We start from the raw sequence: 23,321 nt of genomic DNA, 5'->3' as shown, positions 1-23,321 counted from the left end.
TCTCATTCCAATTAAGAGTGCACACTTGTTAATACTAGGCATTCTTTGGCACTCGTGATCATATTTTGGTTATTTACCCTTTCCAATTAGTTATCCTTTTATTCATGATTATTGGATGCTTTCATCGATCATGAGATAACTTCCACAGAAGATGGGGTACAATTTGTTTTAGACAATTCAGACAGAAAAAGGACCTCGTACCTTCATTTCATTCTCCTGTATGGGAGACAGGGAACAAAAAAATTATTTCAAGTTGGCCTAATAATTTAATAAGTATGACATTTTTTCAATAAAATTATCTGTTGACATACATGGTAGTAATTGATTTTTATCTTATTTGATTCCAGGAATTAGATTTAACGAAACATAAATTAGTGTATGATGGACAATTAACATGGAATATAAACCAGAAGAAAACTGTGGATGTTCATGTAGTGCTACTAGAGGATGTATTAGTATTGTTACAAAAACAAGATGAAAAATTAGTGCTAAAATTTCAAAGTACCCAGCTTGTGGCGGGGAAAGACGATAGTAAATATATGTTTAGTCCACTGTTGGATTTAGGTTCTGTGCTGGCAGCAAATAGTAAAGCTACAGGTTTGTGTACATTTTCTTATTATATGGATGATTTATATACATGGATGATTTTATTCTGTTTTTTAGCGGATTTTCATGTTCAAATACGGATTTTACCGTTACGATACTTTTTTTACTGTGTATTTACATCCGATTTTTCCAATTTCTGCTTTGTTTGTTGACCTCATAAAATCATCTCTAACCCCGCTTTCTAGGTGAGGGGTGTTATACTGTTTTACCTCTGTCTGTCATTCCGTCCTTCTGTGTGTAAGCAGGATTTTCTTAACATATTTCTGAGGAAATTTTGATCACAACCACTTGATATTTGGTATGTAGCCTAAGCAAGTGGTACTATGCTGCACAGACTGCTTTTGGTCCAGTAAGACAACTATTTCCTACTGACTTTTTGAAAGAATACAATTTTGGGGGAAAGCAGGGGTATACTCAAAGCTGGTTATCTTCTGAAGTAATGGCAAAAAATAATTAGATCAGTGCTATCAATCTTCTCTGATCGGAAAAAAAAACATTGTTTTCTCAATATTCTGTAGGTATCATCGACATTTATTGTTTCAATTGCATTACTACAAACTTATTTTCATTTAATCAGCAAAATTCAGTAAAATCAAAACTGAACAAATTCGGCAGCTAATGCAGCCTCCTGGTAAAGTCTTTATAGGTGGATTTGATGTTTTAAAATGTAAATATACCTGAAGTCGCTTAGGCCACAATGAAAAAATTCATACATACTCATCCAGATTTAAAAAAAAATTTGGGTGGGTGTGGGACGAATTTTATTTGTTATTTTGTATTTTTTCCTACAGTATCTGTCACTCATGCTGAAAACCTAGTCTTGTTTTTATCAACATCTATTTGTGCTTGGCGATCAATTTGACCAGCACAAACGTACAGAAACAGCTCAATCAAAGTACTCTCTACTGCTACACTTATACCAGTTTTCATCATTTTGGAACCTATAAAAAATATCAACAAAGAAAATGTTTTACAATCAGTAAATTACTAAGAAATGACTGGTAAACTGGGTCTAGACAAGACACATAATATTTACGTAAATTAGAAGGAGAAAAAAAAAACAACAAAAAACAAATTGAGTGGATGCGAAAATCAGGTCAGGTGTGCATGAGAATCTAGAAATTTTTTTATGGCCTTATGGTAGAATCAAACTGTAGAATGTAATATCAATTCTCTATAAGCGTCAAGGAATCAGTGGCCAGTATTCAAAATTAAGCTGATATTGCTTTTGTTGTTAGTGTATAACCCATAGTTACTCACCAAAGTAAAAAAAAAATAAAAATCAAGCTACTATGGTGTATGGAGAACATGGTAACCAAGGTCCCTCATTTCCCTTAGCAACCAGTGTGCCAATACACGGAAAATCATTGAAAATTTCTAGTTTTTAACTGAAAACTGGTATTTTAATAAAACTGATGACTTTAATCAAACAGTTGATTTTGATACTTTGATGTATAGGATCATAGTTATAATAAATTTTATTTTTAAAAAAAGCAAGCAAGACTTGTTTCTGTAATTAATCAGTATATTGGAAACAGGGATATCTTCATTTTCTATATCTAACAGTGCTGGCATCATTAAAAATCTCAAATTGTTGCCTTGTCTAATTTTGACTAATAAAATCACTTGAAATTGAAGAAAAACTCAAGGATTTGAGGGGAAATCTTAATTTGAGATTTTTATGCAACTTGAGCTAGATATTGTAAATTTTATACACACTATACAACATGAAAATTTTACTTGAAGAAGCTAATGCTTAGAAATACAATGCAATTTCATCACAAAACAAATATCTTCTTGGAATATTAATACATTGTTGCTTAAATCTATATACATGTAGTAGTCATCAATAGAATGATCAAATGGTTATCCTGAAAAAAACCCAAAAAAAAAACATTTGTTACGTGTTTTTTTTTGTTTTTTTTGTATTTGGAAAATGTAAAGCTTTTCTTCAAAAACTGGGTGAGGTTTATTTTGCATAATGTAATTTTTGCAGCAGACAAATAATTCAGTGAATAAGACAAAGGTGAATAAGTTTTTTTATCTTCTTAAATATTCTTGCATTCCAACTTTGACTGCAATTATAGCAAAAAATTAAATCACCACAAAAATAACCACTTATATGGTATATGATCCCTTGTTTTAAGAATATCTGTATACATAACATGTACTGTTCAATTCTTAAGTCTGTGCCTTTTTCAGTATTCAAAATATTTTGGCTATTTATCCTTTAAGTAGCAGTCTTTATGAAAATCAGACAGGTGGAGATTCATGCATGTAAAAAAACCACCAAATTCAGTTTTATTTCTTGTTCAGAAACTGTTATAGGTCACATAACCAGTCTTTGTTTTTTATTTGGTTGCTGCGCTTTTATGATAAAAGTTCATATAGATTGTAGATGAAATTAGCACTTTGCAAGAGTTATTGTTCTTGATTTGGTTGATTTTAGTGGGAGATTGAAGTGAAGTTTCCTCAAAAGTGCAGATCTTTATACAGAAAGGACTATTTTTACATTTAAAAGTATGGCATATGTAGACCAAAAAAACATTGTCTGATCGATGGATTTTTTCTACACCATCAAACACCTTATCATAGGCAGTGTCTGAATTTTATAAGGACTGAAATTATCAATGACATGTAATAATTTGAATGTTACTTTTTCAGATAAAAAAGCATTTTTTGTTGTGGCAAAGTCCCAGATTTATGAATTATCAGCCCACACAGGAGAAGAACAGAAAAAGTAAGTCTGAGGCTTAAAACTGTTTTACTGTGAAAGTACTGATATTTTTGGGGTGCCAATTTTTGTGGATTTTGTGGTTGACTCGAACCACGAATTTGAATACATATATTTTTTTGTTTATTTGTACTGTTTGAAATGTCTAACCACGCATGTAAGAATCCACGAACTGACAATTTTTCTGCAATCCAGGAAAATTGATATCCACAAATAAAAGTACTCTAACAATATTGTTTTACAAAAAGATGTGTTATTATCTGTACCCAATAAAAGAGGACTGTATAAGAAACACTTTCAATTATGATATTCCTGGTTACATCTTTTGTCTACACCAGACTTGATTTTTTAGGAGCAACTTGGCAGTTGTTTCTAGAAAAGCAGAGGACACTTACACTTATGGTGCACCTGATCCATGCTCCTAGTTTTTAGTGGAGTAATAGTTGCTCATCTACTTCTGTTTCCTAAGTTTTATTGTAGTTATTTTATGTTCTTTGTTGTGTTTGTCTGTTTTCCCTGTCAAGTCTTTATTCTTGGTTTGTATTTGCTTGATTTCCGCTTGGTTCTTATGATTACTCATGAATGTGAAGTAATAGGGGTGTCCTTCAATCTGAAGTTCCTTTCATTTTTTTATTTTAAGTATCATTACTTTTGCCTGAAGTGAAATTTTTAAGGATTAGTATCGGTAAGAATTGGGCAAAGTGGGTAAAATTCAGAAACATGCATGTCAAAAACACACGGATCTGACAATACAGTATCACTCCGGTTCTGACAATACAGTATCACTCCGGATCTGACAATACAGTATCACTCCGGTTCTGACAATACAGTATCACTCCGGTTCTGACAATACGTTATCACTCCGGATCTGACAGTACAGTATCACTCTGGATCTGACAGTATAGTATCACTCCGGTTCTGACAATACAGTATCACTCCGGATCTGACAATACAGTATCACTCTGGATCTGACAGTACAGCATCACTCAAGGATGCTTTCTCTACTAGAAGAAAGACCATTGTTTGATCTCTGCATCATTGGATTTGCTCAGAAAGAAAATTTTCAATTGAACGATAGAAAAGTGAGGTCTTTGATTTTTAACCTGTGTAAAATGAACAACTGTCAAAACCAAACAAATAAAGTCCAAAAGAGATTTAGTTTAGACAGGTTCCACTGTACATTAATCTTTATTACAGTGTTTTATAAAACCTATCTTTTTCCCTCTTAAAATGACTGAGGAAATAAAAAATAGAATACTTTCTGAACTTGAAATTTACAGAGAACTTTCTGCTATTACAGACATGTGGTGAATCTTTTCAAACACACTCTTTATATAATCAGAAAGTTATTGATAACATTGCTGTATTTTACAGGTGGATAAAACTAATAAAAGAATCTGCTGAGGCATATAAAAGAAATCAAACTTCTCATGTCACCCAGTTACGACCCATTCCAAGTCCTAGCAGGTTTGTATATACTCTAGCATTTATTTACAAAGAAAAATATATTCAGGTCTACAAAAAAATAACATTTGTTTGTCATGGTATATGGCATTTTTTATATTGCTTATTGCTATTGCATCGTTTCCATAAGGGGTTTCCCCACATAACTTTAGTTTCCGTTGAAAAATTTCAAGATAAGAGCTCCAGTGACAAGAAATACACGTATTGATTTTGAGGTTAAGACGTCAAATGTCAAGATATATCTATCAATAGATATATTTCTGAGCACTGATCTTTTTATTTTAACATGTGTTTTTATAAGTGAGGTTTTGTACATTGTTTGACAAAGGTTTAAAAAAGATATACCTCAGCAATTATTACCTCTGCTTAGAATAAGTATTCATTCAGTATTTATTTATTTTTCCTTCTTTATTGTATACATATGCTTGGCTTTCTTCTTACATTTGCAATTCCTGTTCTTGTGTAAATGGAATTAATTGTTCATTTCAGACCTGAGGAAGATAGAGGTCCTACACAGATTTTCAATTCAGACATCATTGAACAAGCTGATGAAACTCAGGAACCTTGCCTAGAGCAACCTGATAAAATTATTATATCAAGTCCAGTTACTTCAGTTGCTGAACCAGTCCTTACTCCATTAGGTAAAAGTAGAAATAAGATTAAAGGTTAAATGTCAAAGGTCAATAGTGTGGTAATGAAGTGGGCCATTTTATTATGAAATTAAGATATGTTTTATTGTATTGGCTGGTTTTCTTTGGTTTGGTCAATTGTTTTAAAAGAAACTTTTAGAAAAAAAAAAAAAGACATTCAATTGATTGTTATGTCATTTATTGGTAATGGGTTAGGTTATGTTAGAAAATTGTTTTGCTTTAAGTACATAGATAAGCAAACTAAGTACACAGAGAAACCTTAACATTGGGATATTTGCAATTTTAATGTGGATACAATATGTACTGGAGAGAATATGCTGTAATTGGGGAAGTATAAATTCATTGAAATGTAAGCATGCCATGTTATTTTGAAAAAAAAATGATATTGGAGGCTTGAATATCTACATGACAGCTTCTTAAGCCCATTCCTAATGTATAGGGGGACTATTTCAACCTTTAATTTGTCAGGGGCTTACATGAGACTGCTTCATAAGTGGCAACCTTTTGTATAGGGGGACAATTTTGACCTCTTTATTATGATTTTATACTGTATGATTGTTTACTTTCTCTACTAACCCACACATTTCTGCATGTAATGATAGTTTGATACATAGAAAATCGATGTAGACAAACAATTATAGCTGACTCATCTAGGATACCATATAAATGTATTTTGATATTTTTTATACTAATGATTTATGGGAAGTAAATAGTGGTCATGGTGTATGTCCATCTGTTTGTCCTTCCATTTGTCTTTTCGATTTTTTTTTCACTGAACTGTAGTTCACTTTATCTGTATATTTTAATGAATTTTTGCATCGTAGAAGAAAAATAAAACTCTTATATGGTATCCTTCTTTGGATATTATACCTCATTCTCAGGTTTCCATAATAGAATAGTGACACATAAGATAACATTTGACCAGTTCCTGTTAGATAATCAGAACAATGTACTGTAAACCAGCTTATGTTTATTTTAGCTATTTTTGTGTATTGAAAAATCATTGAAAGCAATTGTCTGTAAATGCATTGCTTTGCATAATCGTGTTGTTATGCAATTTATGAAAATGATTCTTTACTTTATTTCTTTAAAAACCTTATGAAAATGATTCTTTACTTTATTTCTTTAAAAACCTAAAATATTACCATCAAATATAGACTGGCTTATTGTATTTTTGCATCTACAAGATGTCCTCTGCAAGTCTGAATAGTGTCAATAAGATAAAAAAAAAGGAGGTTGGTACGACATTTGTTATGAAAATGGTGGTAATGTTGTTGCATTTTATTGAAATAGTATTGTGTAAGTGAGCAGCATGGGTTACCTCCCTTGCATGATATGTGATATGCTTGTTTCAACCCCTTTAGAACGTGCCAGGCGGATAGACGAGGCCATTAAAGAAAGTCTACAGGAGAAACGAAGACTGGTCGCAGAGGTCATTAATGAGGTTGAAGAAAGGGACAGAACTCTGCAGGTAAATATCGACAAGATGGAAAATGATGGACATGTTGAAATGCAACAGATGCACCAGTGTATAACTTGAGGAGGTAGACCTAGGGTTAGGGACATAACTCTTGGAATCAGTGATATGTTTGTATCATATTCAATTTCCCCAAAGCCTATCAAGCTTTCATTTGACACAGAATGAAATCAATCCAAGTTACTTTGATGCTTACATGAGATTGATGTAAAATGCTGAATACAAAAGTTCTAATGATTTGTAAGAGTTGTGTCCCTTCCCATAGGTCTACCTTCTTAAAATAAAAAACAGTAATACCTTCAGAGTTCACCATAAGGCTTATAACATGTGTAAACATAGCAAGCAAGCTTTTAAAGGCCCTAACAATAAATCCATGGTAACGTGGAAAATTCATAATAATCAAACTAAAAAAGTAATATAAGGACACAACGAAACATTGATTACCAACATCTACTGGAATTTTTTTCTTGTTTGAAATTAGAATAATAATGTAATAGTATATTGGTCAGAATTATATTTCAAAACATACATGTGAATTTCATACAAATAAGGTTAATAAGCTCCAATATACTGTATGTTAGAAATATAATTTTAATGACACTTTATAAAATTTTCAGCTTCCAGTGACGCCAGAGATGGAAAACCTACATGCAACACTTCAGGAAACCATGGAGGAATGTTCAACATTTATAATTGATCTTTGTGATAGAGAATGTATGTTGTAGAACTAACATAAACAATATCTTACCAAGATGCAAGGAACAGAAACCAGGGGGGATCCAGTCATTTTTAGATGAAGGGGTGCCAGCCAGGGTTTCTCAGAAAAAGGGGGGGTGCAAGGATATTGTTTGCCATTTTTTTCAATTTTACACATGAAAATGATAAATTTTCCAATAAATAATGTGATTGGGGGGGGGGCAACACCCTGTAACCTCCCCGTTGATCCACCACTAGAAACTAAGCTTTATTAAAAACACTCCCTTTGATTTCATGGATATAACATAGTGATCTTGAAAGGGAACTCTTTCAGAAATGGACTGAAATCTCCTGAAAACAAATTTACAAATTTGACATGTTTTACAGTCATATATTAAGTTGTCTACATTATCTTAGAATTATCTTTTTTACTGTCTTCAGTTTGTAGAATGGAAAGGTAGTCTTGACAATCAATACCTAGCAATAAAATACCACTGCTTGCAAAGAGGGTTTGATAGGGGTGGTGGTATCCGATTTTCTGTCTGACCTCCTTCATGCTAATATTTCTGTTACGCCGAGGAGTACTCATTTTTTATTTGTTACTCCTCTTACACCACTTAATGGAATTTAATGTGTTCTCCCAGAATATTTTTTAAATATTAAAAATCTGCACCTCCTATTTCAGATTCTGATGTTAGGGGAATTTTGTACTTTGATAGATTAAAGAAGTACAATACTGAAAAAGACATACCATGACTGATCACCAGCATAGTGGTACACAACTCTGAGAGTGGTAACCAATAACATTATTTCTTCAGATTTCTTATAAATACTCATCTCATTCAAAATATGAAAAAAAGGAATATCTCTTTTGAAAAAAAAATGGAAAAAAATGTGGGTTACCACTCAGAGCGTGGTGTACCACTGTGTCAGTGATCAGTCATGGTATGTCTCTTTCTGTACTGTAACCAATATATAAGGTTCTAGAAGTTGTAAGCTAAAGTGTTTTTTGATAATGGTGAAAAAAGTTTTAGAACTGAGTCACTTCAGTATGGTAGAGAAGTATCCTTGTGCATGGTGTTAAGCTGTGTTTGAGGCATGACCTTTGGTTGGCATGCTATTAATATTTAACTAACAAGATATATAGCTGTTGATAAGCCCATTGCTCTACATGATGCTTGAGTTATGTTATTTTGGATTTTGGATTTTGAATTTTGAATTTTGTTATTCGTTTTCATTTGTATCTTTTGTTTTCTAGCTGGCCTAATGCAGGAGGACCTTCAGATGCCTATACCCATGGATAAACTGAAGGAAATGGCTAACAGAATGAACCAGATTCTCACCAATCTTTTGGTAAGAGTTATCTCCCTTCATGATTTCTGTTTTCAATATTTACTTTATGGAATGATGAGAATTTCAGATGTTAATGTTCTGTTTAGCAAGTCCAAAAAAAAATTAGCCCAGTTTTTATGATTTTCTGGATGTGCAATTTGTCAGTTGCTTTTTATGTTCCACATACTTTTAGCTAAAATTGTTTATAAATTGGTGATGGAACATTCATAGTCCTAAGTTAAGATAAGAAATAAGTGTGTTTAGTTTTCATTTTTTAGGCATTTCCAAATCAAATATGGTATGTTCTTGATCCATTTAAACACCTGTTTAATGAAGAATAGATTGGGAATCGTGCAATCCAAAATGCATTTTTTATTCTTTTTGCCGAAGACTTTTTTTTTAGATTAAGGATATTTTCTTCAGATGACATATCATATCATAATGGATTATCATGGCTAATTTGACCTTAAACGTTTTTTATCCTTTTTCTTTAGTTTTTGGCTTGGAGGTGTATCTTCATTGTCAAAGGAATCTTAAACCACAAGTTATTAAAGTGTATACTGTTTATCAATTTAAATGTTTCCATAAATGGACTTGTTAGCTTTTTGATGCCACTAAATAATCTAATATGCTCCTCAGTGTATGTCTTGTTAATGCCTTGTCTGTAATTGTCAAAGTTAGATATGGCTTACAGAAATTATTGTCTTTATAATGTGGCTTTTTTGTAAAGTGGCTTGCAGAAATTATTTTCTCCATAAAGATGTTATTGCTTTCTTCCAATAAGGAGATTTTAATCTTTTTCAGTTTTATACATTATTTAAGTAATTTAAATTTCACTGAATAAGTTGTCAGTAATTTTTATTGGTAGTGGATTAAATTGAATATTAAGTGTCAGTCACAGTGAGAATCAGGCAGTGGATGAGGATTAAATTAAATATTAAGTGTCAGTCACAGTGAGAATCAGGCAGAGGATGACTGTAATTTGTCTATTTGTTCTATCAGAATCAAGGAATAAAGACAACATTTTTGCAAATTATTTTAAATTGAAGTGACTTGCAAATTTTTGTGTCAAGAGCATATAACTCTGTCAAAAACCTCTATTTTATGACGTTTTAATGAACTATTTCCAAACATATCAAATGATGGCAGAGATTGAATAGTAGTCAGTTTAGTAAAGGAGACTTCTTTTTGATATTTAAATTTTATTATCTGATTGGTGGGTTTTTGACATACCGGTACTTTTTTTTTCAAATTTTTCCCATTTTGCCTGATTCTGTCATAGACTTGTACTTTATAAATGTAAATTGAATAAATGCTTTTTGAAATTTTAATCATATTTTGATTTAAATGACTTGTAAGATATTTTATTATTTTATTTTCACTTTCTTTTTAGCAGTAATAGTTCCAAAAAAGAGTATTTAATATTTTTTTTTTGATGGATAGGAAAAAAAAGATGATTGAGGAAACTGGAAAATGTTCAGTAAAACTTTAGCAAGTTTTCTACATTACAAACATGACGTTCTTCCACTCAGTACATGTATTTGGTTGTACCATCATGATTCTTTTTCAATTGTACCTATATTTGTTTTTGGTTTATGCCAACTTCCATTTTTTTGTTGGCCTCATTAAACATCGTATCTTGACAAGTGTTGACTACTTTTAACCGGCCATGTTTTCCACATTCAGGAGAAGACACGAGCATATCATGCATTAACTGCAGCCGCAGCAAGCAGTTCTGTGAGTCAAAGCCTTGGAAAATTTTCATCACTAATCTCCAAATATTTTATATGCAAATATTTGAAAAATTATATTAACACAATAATACTGGCAACAGAAGCTTGCAAGTTTCATTACTTTTTTGTTTTGGCATGCTGAGTATTTTTTTTTGAGTTTTAGAGTGTACTATACTGAATAGAAAAAGGAAAAGAGAGGCCCCAGAGATGCACATGTAGTTAAACAATGCAAGCGTGGCTTTTGAATAGAATGAAATATAAGAATAATTAATACTCCTTTCTCTGCTTTTGCTGAAATATGCTTTATCAGTAAAAGCACCAGTATTTTTTTTTGCTCAGTGTAGACAAATCCTATGTATTTTCCTATTTACAGCAAGTAATATAGATAACTTCAGGGAAAAGAGAAAGTCTTCCCTTGATTAAATGACAATCACCTGATTAACTTCCTTAGGTAGTTGACTGAACTGACAGGATATTTAAACCTTTTGTCATTCTATATGTATTTAAATCTGTGTCTGATAAAAAGTTTAAATCTATCTATCAATTATCCAGTTCACTACCATGGTCATTTCATCAAGTAATTGTTAATCAATCAAGGGAAGACCAATTCTATTCCGTAAAGTTATCTATTTTATTTGCTATAATAGTCCAAGTTACATTCTTTGTGTATTCCTTTCTGAAATGAACCATGTAGATTTGTATCATAGAATAAGTCTTGTATCATATTACTGCATTTTTATATGGTACTCTCATTGCTGAGCTGCATACAACTTGTCTGTCCGTCTGTCTGCTCAGGTGCTTATTGCCAAGTCTTTTTTTTTGGTCATATTTTTACCAGATTTTACTTATCAGAACAGTTTCAAATTTGGTATGTAGCTATGACATGACGAGATTCATAATTTAGGTCATATGAAATTCACATGATATTCACCTGAATTGAGCAAACAAAATTTGTTCATGTGAAATTCAGGTGAATATATCTTTTACATTAAATTCATGTGAACTTTTCACATCAAACTCAAGTGATTTCATGTGAAGATAGATTCACATGAATTTCACAAAACAGTATTAGCTCATGTAGAGACAAGCTTGTTAAGACTGTTTATAACTCAACAAATCAATACATCAGACATACTTCAGTAGTTACAAGGGACATTCCTTAAATTCTGTATATAGCAGTTATCTCCCTTTTGCATAGATTCTTTTGCATTTGAACTTGACATCTGTAATGAAAGACACTCTTGCAATTGGGAAATAACTCCATATTCTACAGATCAGAATCCCATTGTTTATGAAGTATTTTTTATGGGAGGTACTAGTTATATTTTTAAATGGAGGGATGTAAGGATTTAATTAATGGCATGGGTTTTTTAAATGGAATGCATGAATAAAAGTGGGTCAGATTTGTTGTGTCTTTTCCATTCATTTGTACTGTGTTGTTTTTTTACACCCTTTTCTTCACTTTTAAAATTGAATTTTGCATTTTTTTTTTTATACTTTTCCTGGTTTTTCATTAAAGTTTTTTTTCCTCTATTGCTTTGGCATGCCATGGGCTTCGAGTTAAAAATAAAAATGGTATCTTGATTTCAACATACAAGTAAGTGAAGGTAGGAAAATTTAGAAGCAGTTTTCTGTCTCTTTTACGTACTGATTTTGTAGTACTGCTCATGATTAAAAAAAAAAAAAAACATTTTTCCTTTAGATTTATTTTTATGAATTATTGAATCATACAAATATAAATTGTTATTCAAATGTTAAGTTTTTTCATCAGCAAGAGGTATAGATTTATATATTGTAGAAAATACAAAACATTTCAAGCATTGTTTGTACAGTTTTTTTTTGAAAAAAAATAGCATTTTGTTCAAGATCATTTGAATTTTTAAGTAGCACTCCAGCTAGGAATCATGCAAAATGTGATTCATGGGTAAAAAGCCTACATATTTTTATTTTTGATATTTTGTTTGAAATGTCATAGTAAACAGAAAATAACATGTAGGAGATAAAAATTATATAGAATGTACTGTAGATTTCAAAATTGAGGGAGATAACTCTGTAAATGACACTCAAATACAATAGAATCTACTGGACTTTCAGTGTTGATTATCTCCAAAGAGCAGGCAGATTTGAATGAATAATTACTCATTTCATAGTATAGACCCATAAAACAACTTAATTACAAAAATAAAAATATGTAGCCTTTTTTTGGGGTGTATCACATTTTTCAGATTTTGCATGATTCTTACAAAGAGAGCTACTAAATATTCAGTTCTGGATAATTGAATAACAACTGTTCAGGAAAACATAACCAGTGCTTGTATTAGAGTATTTGTCTGATAGTGGAAAAGTTTAGAAAGAGAATAATTTGCAAATTGGCTGTAGGAAGGCGTCTCTACTACATTGCTTGTAAACTGATATTGTTATGGTTATGAATATTTACCAAAAACATATTTTTTTTTCATGAGATGTTATCAATTGCTTTGAGAAATAACATTGATAATTTTCCCCCTTAAATATGATTTTAGTCAATCTTTAGTCAAACATCTACAGCCATATTGCAGCTGATCTTTTAGTAATAAGGATCTTCAAGGAATTTGATTTTATTCAATTTCAAAAAAGGATTGTCTTTGTTTTTTTCACATTTTAATGTTAATTTTATTCGTAGACAACACTATCTATGCTAATTAACTGACAAGATGATTATTTGGACACCATTCTTGACCCTAAGTTGGATATCTAGTGAAGGTTGTTTGATTAAAAATGAATTACATACTTACTCGATTTATTCATTGCGTATTTTCTGCCTATATCACTTAGTTTTATGATAGTTACATATTTCAATGAGAATTTTCATGGAGATTTTAACTCTAATGTGTTTATAATTAACAGGCTGTGGTAGGAACTCGTGATGAAGAAAGGGAAAGGTTGAGGAAAGAGCTGAAGGCAGCTCAAGATGAGTTAAATATGCTACGAGAAATCCAGCGGAAAGTCTCATCTTCCTCAGCCCCTGATCTTGCATCTGTAAAACGTGAGCGACCACAGAGCCTGGTATCTGAGACGTCGACAATGTCATCTGATGATGGAACTCCTCAGCAACAAGGTGAAGGTATGAAGAGCTAATATATAAAAAAATATTTTCATGTTTATTTTCCACACAAAAAAACTGACCTGGTAAAAAAATTATTTGCTTAAAGTTTACTTTTCATGGTATTGATGTTCTGAATTCAATATAATTGCCTGTCTTTCCAAATGTAACTTATCCTCATGTAAAGAAGGTTACCTACCAAACTTGTCAATTGGTGAAAAATGTGATCTTTTTGAATTATCTTTCCACAATTGCGAAATATATACCTACTGACTTCTCAATCTGAATAGGATCTATTAAACAAGTATTTTTTAGTAAATTGGCCTTTGTGAAACAAAGCATTAAAAAATAAAATTCCTAGTGACCTCCTTATAGTCTTGAATTATTGGTGTATATACTATGAAGGAAGCTTAAAAAATCACCAGTATACTTTCCAAAGTGAATGTAATTATTGTTTTAATTGGTGGTGAACAAATAATAGAGGTATTAAGATTACAAATTCTCTGTAGTTCCTACAAATTATGCTCTGTGGATTGTGGATATCTCCACAGTCACACGAAGTTCAAGATTTTACAGTTCATTGTCATAAATAAATATGGATTGTCATCAAGATGCATAAACTAAAATTGCAATAGCATCAACTCAGTGATTTGACAGAGGTCACCTGTCAATGGCATCAACTCAGTGATTTGAGAGAGGTCACTTATATCTTAGATATAAGATATAATATTCATTGTTTGTGTATCACTTGATGTAGATAATAAAGTGTGAAATAATATCATGTGAAACATACAAATTAATTAAAGACTTCCATTATGCACTCAAGCTTTATCATTTTCATTTGAATATTTTAGATGACAGTAATGAAGATACCCAGATGGATGAGTCAACTGAACTCATTGAACCAGAGGTTGCCATAGCAACAGAAATTCCCCAAGAATTTGACACAAGTGACCTTCAGGAAATTGAACCATCAGATGAAGAGACTATTGAGGATTTGGATCCCCCTCAAATTCCGGAGGGTGATTTGAAAGCTGATGTTCTTCATACTCCTAACCTTGTTACCGAATCAGAATTTGTTTCTGAAGAAGTGCAAGATTTAGATACATTAAAGGGGGAATGTAAACAAGAAGTAGACTCTTCAAAATTGGAAAATGGTGACAATACAACTACTGAAAGCTGTGATATTCCTAAAGAATTCCATGAAAATGATCAGAATTTACCGCAAGATGATCGATCTAGTGAACAAGTTGATAAAACTGATGAGAAAAATGTTGCTGAAGATAACAAAGAACAAGGTACCGAAGAAAGTGATAATGATTTTGAAAAAATTGATAAATCAGAAATCCCAAAAGAACTGGACAAAACAGAGTCAAAGGAGTTAGTAAATAAATCTGAGGACTTGTCTCAGGAATCAAGTGAAGTTAAACAAGAGACTTCAAATGAAACAGAGAATTCTCAGGAATCTAAAAATGAAGGTGACAGCACAAGAACTGAAAGTGAAAGTAAACAGAGTGAAAGTGAAAGTAGCAATTTAACAGATGAACAAAAGACAGAAGCTGACAGCAATGAAAACATTGAAAAAAATACTGATGCAAATATTAGTGATACACAAACAATAGAATCATGACAGTAGGTCACATGGTTATCACATGATTTATATATCACATGATGCAGTCACATGCTGGTAATGTGTATTGGTGCTGTCATATTACACAAGTTACCCTTATATTTATCAAATCTAGCATACTGGTTTGTGTGAACATCAGGCAGTGAATGGAAGTTCAAACAGGTATAGATTAAGCTTTGTTCTGTTAAATTTCAAGAGGTATTGTTTAATAACACTAAGATTTCTAGCATCGTAGGTACATGTATTTACTGTTCATGTTTTTCATACATTGCAAGTTTCTGTCAACATATTCTATTTGGGTGTTATAAAAAAAAAGATTGTCCTCTTCTTCTAAGACTTGTTTTGGCTTTTTATCATAATTTAAAGATCTAATACTGCATTCAAAATTACAAATTTTAGCATGTAAAGACATTCTGTCAGAATATAATACTGTTTTCTAAAGGAACAAAAATATGAATTTGAATTCTTTTTCCATTAATATGAATTGCATGGCACTTATTTTAAAAACGAATATCAATTGATCCCCTGCCTGGTTTTAACAGTTATTAGGACTATTGAAATGGACGTAGGTTTGAATTGTTTAAATCTTACTAACTAGAATCTCATAGGTAGAATTTATATTTTTCTGTAAGTTTTTTTGCTTCTTTTATTTTTTCAAATATTTTATTTTTTTGGGAAAATTATTGTATAAAACATGATAGAAAATACATAACAGATAAACTAATGTGTTTTAATAGAAATTGTAGATACTTATTCAGTATTTTTAAACAGGCACAGATGCTGTCATTTTTGTGATTTGTTTGTATTCAGTTTTGTCGGCCTTCGTTTAGATAACCAGAGCTTTTTTCTATATAAGATTTTGATGCAATAAATAGTCATTACATGATTTATAAAGGTCTACCATGCTATTGTCATTTTGAATTGACAATGTCATAGTAGGTCACATGTTGATCATGTGATTAGAAAAGTTATCATGTGACAGGATAAGATAATTTATTAATCATGAACAATATTTATCCATTAAATTTGTATATTTGTATGATATGTACAAAAGGACATAGAAACTATATTGTTTGTTATGAATTTTAAGTACTAATCCTTCTAAAAATCAGGCAGAGAATAAGAGATTTATTTATGTTTTTGTCTTTGAACGAAATCAGCTGAAATGCCTTCAGCAAATCGTGAAACTTTTATTTAAATTAGTTCAGTATCAGTGTTGGTTAAGAAAAATTGAACTACATAGTTTTATTATACAGCACAGGTGTGGTAAAAAAGTCTTGATATTTAATGTTGGTACATATGGTATATTCCTTACAAAAGTATATTTGTTCTTTTTTTATTTATATCAAACCATTCTATGGCAACTGAAATTTCAGAAATTGATCAAGGGGTCTTTTGAATGCATATCAGCCTATGAGTGATGAATAAAAGACATTATGAATCATGCTCTGCATGTTTTTTAGAAGGAGCTATTATTAAATAAGTAGTGATGAAATTTGTGAGTAGCAAATGTGATGAATGTTTTCAATGTCACATATTCCTGTTAATGTTTTGTTTCATTATAGGTCTATGCTGTTTTCCGTGATAACATTGTAATGAGATATTGACCAATCAAATGACAGGATTTCATTTGTTTCTTTTATTCATTATGATGAATCTATAAAAATCTTGAAGTTCTCATGAATAAATGTTTTGAATTCATCTGTCTAAATCTTGTGTATTTTTTTTTTCATTTTTCTACTTCTTTCATACTTATAGGGGGGAGAAGAGGAAAAAATAACCAAATACTAGTTTTGTGGGATTACCCTCATTTTATCTGACAGCAAATTGATAGATAATGGTGCCATAATGTTAAGATTTGACTGATATTTTGTATTAATAGAAGTGACTTAAAAAATAAATTTCTTGATTTACCTGAAGTTTTTTGCTAGCTTAAATATACATCTGAATGGTTCATAATTTTTGTGACAGCATTTTAAGTCACAGCATTGTCTAATTTGGTCAGTTTAAACAAAGTACACTAATACTGTTTTTCTTTTAAAATGATTATTGCCATAGTAATAAAGTGTATATTGTTTATTGAAAATGAAAATTCTCTAAGTACCATTCTGTGTAAGAATCAGTTAGTGGGTGGCACAACATAATCCTTAATTATGTCTTTTTGCCGCAGATATATTCAATACATCTAGAAAACAACTGAAAAGCTATTTATATCTGTGACATAGATTTTTTTGACTGCTTAAATAAGGAAAAAGTGAGGAAAAATTTTCCCAACATTTTTCCATAGTGTATTTCAACTGAATTCGACCTATCAATATCTTAAAAAGGCACATTTTACAAACACTCTGATGGTTATTTCTGTAAGTTATAAAGTATAGATACTTGTTTAATGCAATAGAATCTTTGCATTTTTTCCCTTCACGTGCCCCACCTTATACACATTTTGCCTAATTCTTAGACGGAGAAGTATTTAACACTTCCTTTTTCTCAAACATAAACCATGTATGATTATCTATGTGATTTGTGGAAAGTCTTTCAATAATTTGACACAAATATGTAGTCTTAATATATGGTTGTGTTTTTTGTTAGATATTTTAAGATTTTTAAACTTTCTTCTGAACTGTTTCTGGTAATTATTTATTTAGTTTATAATGAACGAATGAAAGGCATATTGTGATGTCAAGAGTTTTTGTCTATTTTCTAATAATCAAATATTTTAACTTCCCTTCCCGAATTGTTAATCTAAATTTTGTTTAGCATTTAGATGTTAAAAAAAAGTTGACGTTACAACTTATTTTGTTTAAGTAAAATGGTTTCCAAAAGTTAATCAGTATATTTTGCCATTTTTCTTTCATTTTAATTGATCAAGCCACACATGAAGAGTTTTTAATCAGAATCCAAATTGTACATGTATTTTTGAAGGGCTTTTTTTCCATATCAGTTGCTAGCAGTATATTCTGTCAGGATCCTTTTCTGAACTTATTTGAGAATAAGGGGAACTTCTCTTATGCTTCGTCAAACTTAAATAATTGTTTGTATTCAAATTAGTTCTAATTTGTAATTTTTGTTTTTGGATAATACCTATATGTTCTATACCTATATGAATATCTTGGTGAAGTTTACAATTTATATTTTAACTTAATTTTAACAAAATTGTAAAATTAACTCTCTATAACATGTTTGAATATCATTAACAAAAATATAATTTACCTCCTTATGAAAAGAATGATTTACTTCCTGGTGAGTCCTCCACAATTCACACTTCCCTTTAGAAAGTAGCTGTTAAGGTCATGTCATTTTGTGCAATATATGAACATTTCATCATAATAGTTTTGCTTTTTATTAGAAATAAAACAATGTTATCATTTTTCAAAATGTCTTATGATTCATTCTTTAATACATAGATGTTAGTATAATAACTGTAAATTCAGAATTTATTCTGATTTAATCATTTTTGAACTTCCATATTGGCATGGACCATTCTTATCATTAGGGAGGGCCTGGGATTTATTTTATTTGGCAACTACCCCTTTACAACACTGGCAACTGTAATCGGAGAGGAATTTTTTTCACACACGAGCAGAACTTTTATATCTATTTCAGCAAAATGTTCCCCCTCCCAAATTTTGGAAATTTTTTTTTCCAAAAAGATCCCAAGCCTCCTCCTTGCTAGTAAAAAAGGTGGTGCCTTATGGTGAACTAAATTTTTTACTTTTCATTTTTGTTTTATTGCATGAGATGCTGAATAATTTCTGAATTTACATCATTATCTGGAAATTTTGATTTCCCGAGTTTTTAAAAAAAAATTATATGGGTATCTAGAAAGTGGAGAAGATGTAGCAAAAATGTTTCTTGATAATAAGTAAAAGAGTGCTTTCTAATATTTCTATAAATATCACCCCTAATTGAACAGGGTCATGTAGGAAAATAAAAACCATAGACCTGTTAATAAATTACAGGTCTATGTTAAAACTTGTCCTATCTAAAATGGAAGCAAATCTGTATTTGGTATAATTGAATAGAAAATTTTCTTTTTTAATCTTTAATTTTTACTTTCTAGTATGAATAAGTGGTTAAAACACCTGTTAATAAGTGTGTAGTAGATTTTCAAATTCAAAACAATGTCATTTGTTTCTGTGCATCAGTCTTTTATACAATAAAACTAGATAATTTGTTTTTTTAAAAGGGATTAAATCTTCAGTTTTATTTAAATACAGAAGATTTTTTTAATTATTTTTTTCTTTAAAATAGCTTTTCGAAATATATAAGTATTGAAAATGGATCCATTTTTCTAGATTTCAAAATTACTGATGATTGAAACACTGGTCTACCTAAGATATGTCTGTATTTCTGACTTTTTTTATCTGTGAGGTCTGCCTAAAATGTGCCCCTATTTCTGAGTGTAAGGTCTATCTAAATTATGTCTAAATATTTCTGACTGTCAGGTCTGTTTAAGATTTGATTCAATGTTATCTATGTTTTTGTTAGAGGTTTTTTTTTTGTATATGTGTAAATAGATTACATAATTGTACAGGCCAAAAAAATAATGGAAAAATAATTACAAATATTATACAGAAGTTTTTGTTTTGTTTTCGCCTGCAAATAGAAACGAGAAGCTTGTCAAATATAAATGTTTTAATCCAAATCTAAGAGATCAAACTGAATCCATTGATAATTTATATATAATTGCAGTCCTGTAATTTTATCATACTGCTGTTGGTGTCATCGTCCTTAGACATTTCAAGTCTGTACAGAAACTTGAAAACAAGGGTGTGGATCTTATTGAAATTGTACCATTAGGTGCTGTTCCACATATGAAAAGCTTAGGTTGATTGTGGGGATTGTTACTTGAACTGTTTAGGATATCAGCAAAACAAGACCATAGGATCAGCAGTGGGACAATTCAAATATGTCAAAATCCAGACATGGCCTGAATGTCAAAACAGAAAAAAAGAACAATCTACATACACAAAGTAGGGATTCAAATAAAAAAGAAATTTTTCTTATAACTAAAGATGAGGAATACAAGATATGTCACACCAAACAATATAAAGCACTGGCAATATGAACTGGCAAAAAAAATGGGAATGACATCAGGTTCTGCACAGCGGTTAGCATGTTGTGCTCCAATTATGGGCTGTGGGCTAGGAACAAGCGTTTTCCGAAAGCCTGCCAAAAACTTGATTTCAAATGCATGGATCTAGTTTGACATGCAATGCAATATTCTGTCTCACAAAAAGAAGGCTGAGATTGCTATTAAAAGCATTTTTTAATTGCTGTCCAAATACCAAATTGCATGGCAAAATACAAGTTGAACGCTTGATGGCAATATTTTGCTGGAACTAATAATATTGGTAATTATTGTCCTGTTGGAATTGGAAAGAGTATTTTAAAACAAGTTTTGAAACCTATGGAAGAAAGAAATAGTTGATATCAAAGAATTTTTACAGAGAGTAACATAGCCAACATTAGAAAATATAATTTATCTTTCCTTGGTTAAATGACAATCGCCCAACGAACGTCCTTATGTGGTTAAGTTATTTCAATCTCTGTTTGATATAAAGTGGCAATCTCGCCAATGGTCATCCAATTGAAGGGAAGACCATCTCTGTTCCTTGAAATTATATATATTACTCGCTGTAAAACAAAAGCAAACATAATTATTATTTTCCTTTACAGAATTTTTTCGTTTGTACACACATATTATATTATGATGTTTGTTCATGAGGTAGATAATAATACTTGGTCGAATTGCACAACACAATTTGTTCTATGTTTTGGTCTAGCTCAATAAACTTGCATACTTACTGTTTATTTATTTTTAACATGCTTATATTTCGAGATGTAGTAAGGTAAAGATATTGTAACACATTAAATATTGTTCATTAAATTGAAAGTAAGTATATCATACCAATATAATTATTTTATACTGTGTGGTGAGAATTCAATTATTTTTCCAGTTTTTACAACCAGCTGAGTAACCAACACATTTGTATAAATAAGAAAGATTTTTTTGGGGGAACTTAAATTTATTATATTTTCCTGTTATTTTTTCTATAGGTGAATCCAGGGGAAGCGGGAGGTGGCATTAGCCTGTTTTTTTATAAAATAAAAAAATATTTTAAAGTGTTATGTCAAAACCTGAAAAATACTAAGAAAGGAAATGTTATAGTTCAATAAAATGTTGTTACAAAAATGTCAAAATTCACAACTTCAATATTTATAAAAAAAAAATTATAAAGTGTGTAATAACATTAATCAGGTGGTCAGGTGGCCCAGAACAATCAGTTTAATAAATGAAGTACTGCTAAAAAAAAAAAAAAAGAAAAATAATGTTTAAAATAGCTCGTAGTGTAAAATTGTTTCTTAGATTGTATGAAGAGAAAAACGCATAGTTTTTCCTTGCGTCTGTTCATTGACATGGACACTGTTTGTTGACCTATATATATATACAAGTGTTTTGAATGCCAATTCTTTCAGCCAACAGCAGTATATATTATCTTATTAGATTGATTGAACTTTTTTGTATCTCGGTTCATACAGTATTTTTAAAGAAATTTGTCAAGAGAACATAAATGAAATACCCGTCTACAATACTTCCTGAACACAAAACAACTATTGTACCAACTTAATATGTGACACAACGGGGGACGCATTGCTCATTAGAAATATAAAACTTGTGTTTGACCGCATCCAAGGATTTTCATAGTCTATTATTCTCATTATCGTAACAATATGATCTTTCAGGTCAAGCAAAATCGAACTCGATTGTTCGACTGACACTATTACAGCAACACAAACAAATCAAATGAAAAATAAAGAGAAAACGTAGTCTTATTACGGAAGCGACATTTTCAAAAACTAATTAAAAAAGTGGATCGCATTAACCATAACAATGGTACATGACTCGTAAGTCAATGTTATTACTTTTCAATAGGTACTAAGCCAAAAACAAAACCATACCGAAGTGAGTATTTGTATACTAGTAATATCCCCCATATTGTCGTTACTTCTGTTTTAAAATTCTTCTTCCTTCTAACCTCTGTATTATTGTTCGCGCATCTCCTCAGAAACGGCTGAATGAATTGAAACCAAACTTTGATTCATTGTGGAAGTCTATAGAAAACTTACAATAATTATCATTACTATTTCTCTAACAAGTCATGTAAACTTTGGTTTTGGTCTGTTTTGTAAATAGACAAATAGAAGAGATTATTCTCTTTTTCTGAAACTTATTAAGAAACTGAAAACAGTACTGTAGAAAACTGTAATACAATCTGATTGAACTCATTTTTATTTTGTCCCTGTTCCTGTGATTATTTTTGTTCTTGTTTGATATTACTCATTTAATTTCCTTGTCGCTGTAATGTTTTTGTTATGTTTTTGTATTTGTATTACTTGAACTATATTCGTCCTGTTAATTTGACAATTTAAAGAATAATTGAACTTTGTATTTTTCAGCAAAATAATTTTAGTGATGCATAATATGCAAATTTATATACTAAAAATACATCTATAAAATTATATCACAGGAAATTATAATATGATAGCACGGAGGAAAAATCAAACCGTGATATGATATTCAAAATATTAAATGTCGAAATATTATTACTAAATCAAAACCGAAATTCAGAAATAAAGATAATTATGTGTTACAAACTACACAAGTTCATGTTTGCAACACTTGTTTTCTATTAAAAAGTAATAAGCCTTCTTTGTTTTTCCCAACGGCACTCTCATGTATAAAACAAAGAAATAAGCCGTATTCTTTGATCTTTTAACCTAACAAAGACTTTTTTGTTATTTATGTTTCAAACAATGTTTTTTTTGTAATTAACACGTAATTATGGTTCCGCTTAAAATGACTAAGTTTAAATAATAAATATACGTTCTGTACAGATCATTATTCCTTTTTTA

The 23,321-nt window shown here is 30.7% G+C and overlaps 1 protein-coding gene across 38 annotated transcripts in view; it reads left to right on the top strand.

Moving 5' to 3' along the window:
* The window catches only part of LOC148617168 (rho guanine nucleotide exchange factor 11-like), a 123,056-nt gene extending 103,075 nt beyond the window's left edge, over positions 1-19,981 (top strand). For 37 of the 38 annotated variants that reach the window (XM_088584580.1, XM_088584579.1, XM_088584582.1 and 34 more), the window contains 10 exons: positions 348-597; positions 3,271-3,346; positions 4,715-4,807; positions 5,294-5,445; positions 6,819-6,925; positions 7,549-7,645; positions 8,886-8,980; positions 10,646-10,696; positions 13,579-13,795; positions 14,629-19,981. In XM_088584580.1, coding sequence (XP_088440706.1) covers positions 348-597; positions 3,271-3,346; positions 4,715-4,807; positions 5,294-5,445; positions 6,819-6,925; positions 7,549-7,645; positions 8,886-8,980; positions 10,646-10,696; positions 13,579-13,795; positions 14,629-15,404 — 1,914 coding nt within the window. In that variant the 3' untranslated portion in view covers positions 15,405-19,981. The remainder of the gene's footprint in view (positions 1-347; positions 598-3,270; positions 3,347-4,714; positions 4,808-5,293; positions 5,446-6,818; positions 6,926-7,548; positions 7,646-8,885; positions 8,981-10,645; positions 10,697-13,578; positions 13,796-14,628) is intronic. The other variant, XM_088584578.1, reaches the window with a different exon arrangement.
* Positions 19,982-23,321: the final 3,340 nt, after the last annotated feature.

Source organism: Perna viridis, chromosome 5 (genome assembly GCF_037379345.1).
Source record: "Perna viridis isolate PV_CMFRI_1.1 ecotype Kerala chromosome 5, ASM3737934v1, whole genome shotgun sequence".
Lineage (NCBI taxonomy): Eukaryota > Metazoa > Mollusca > Bivalvia > Mytilida > Mytilidae > Perna > Perna viridis.
Note: the sequence above shows the minus strand (reverse complement) of the source record. Positions and strands in the feature narration are given on the sequence as shown.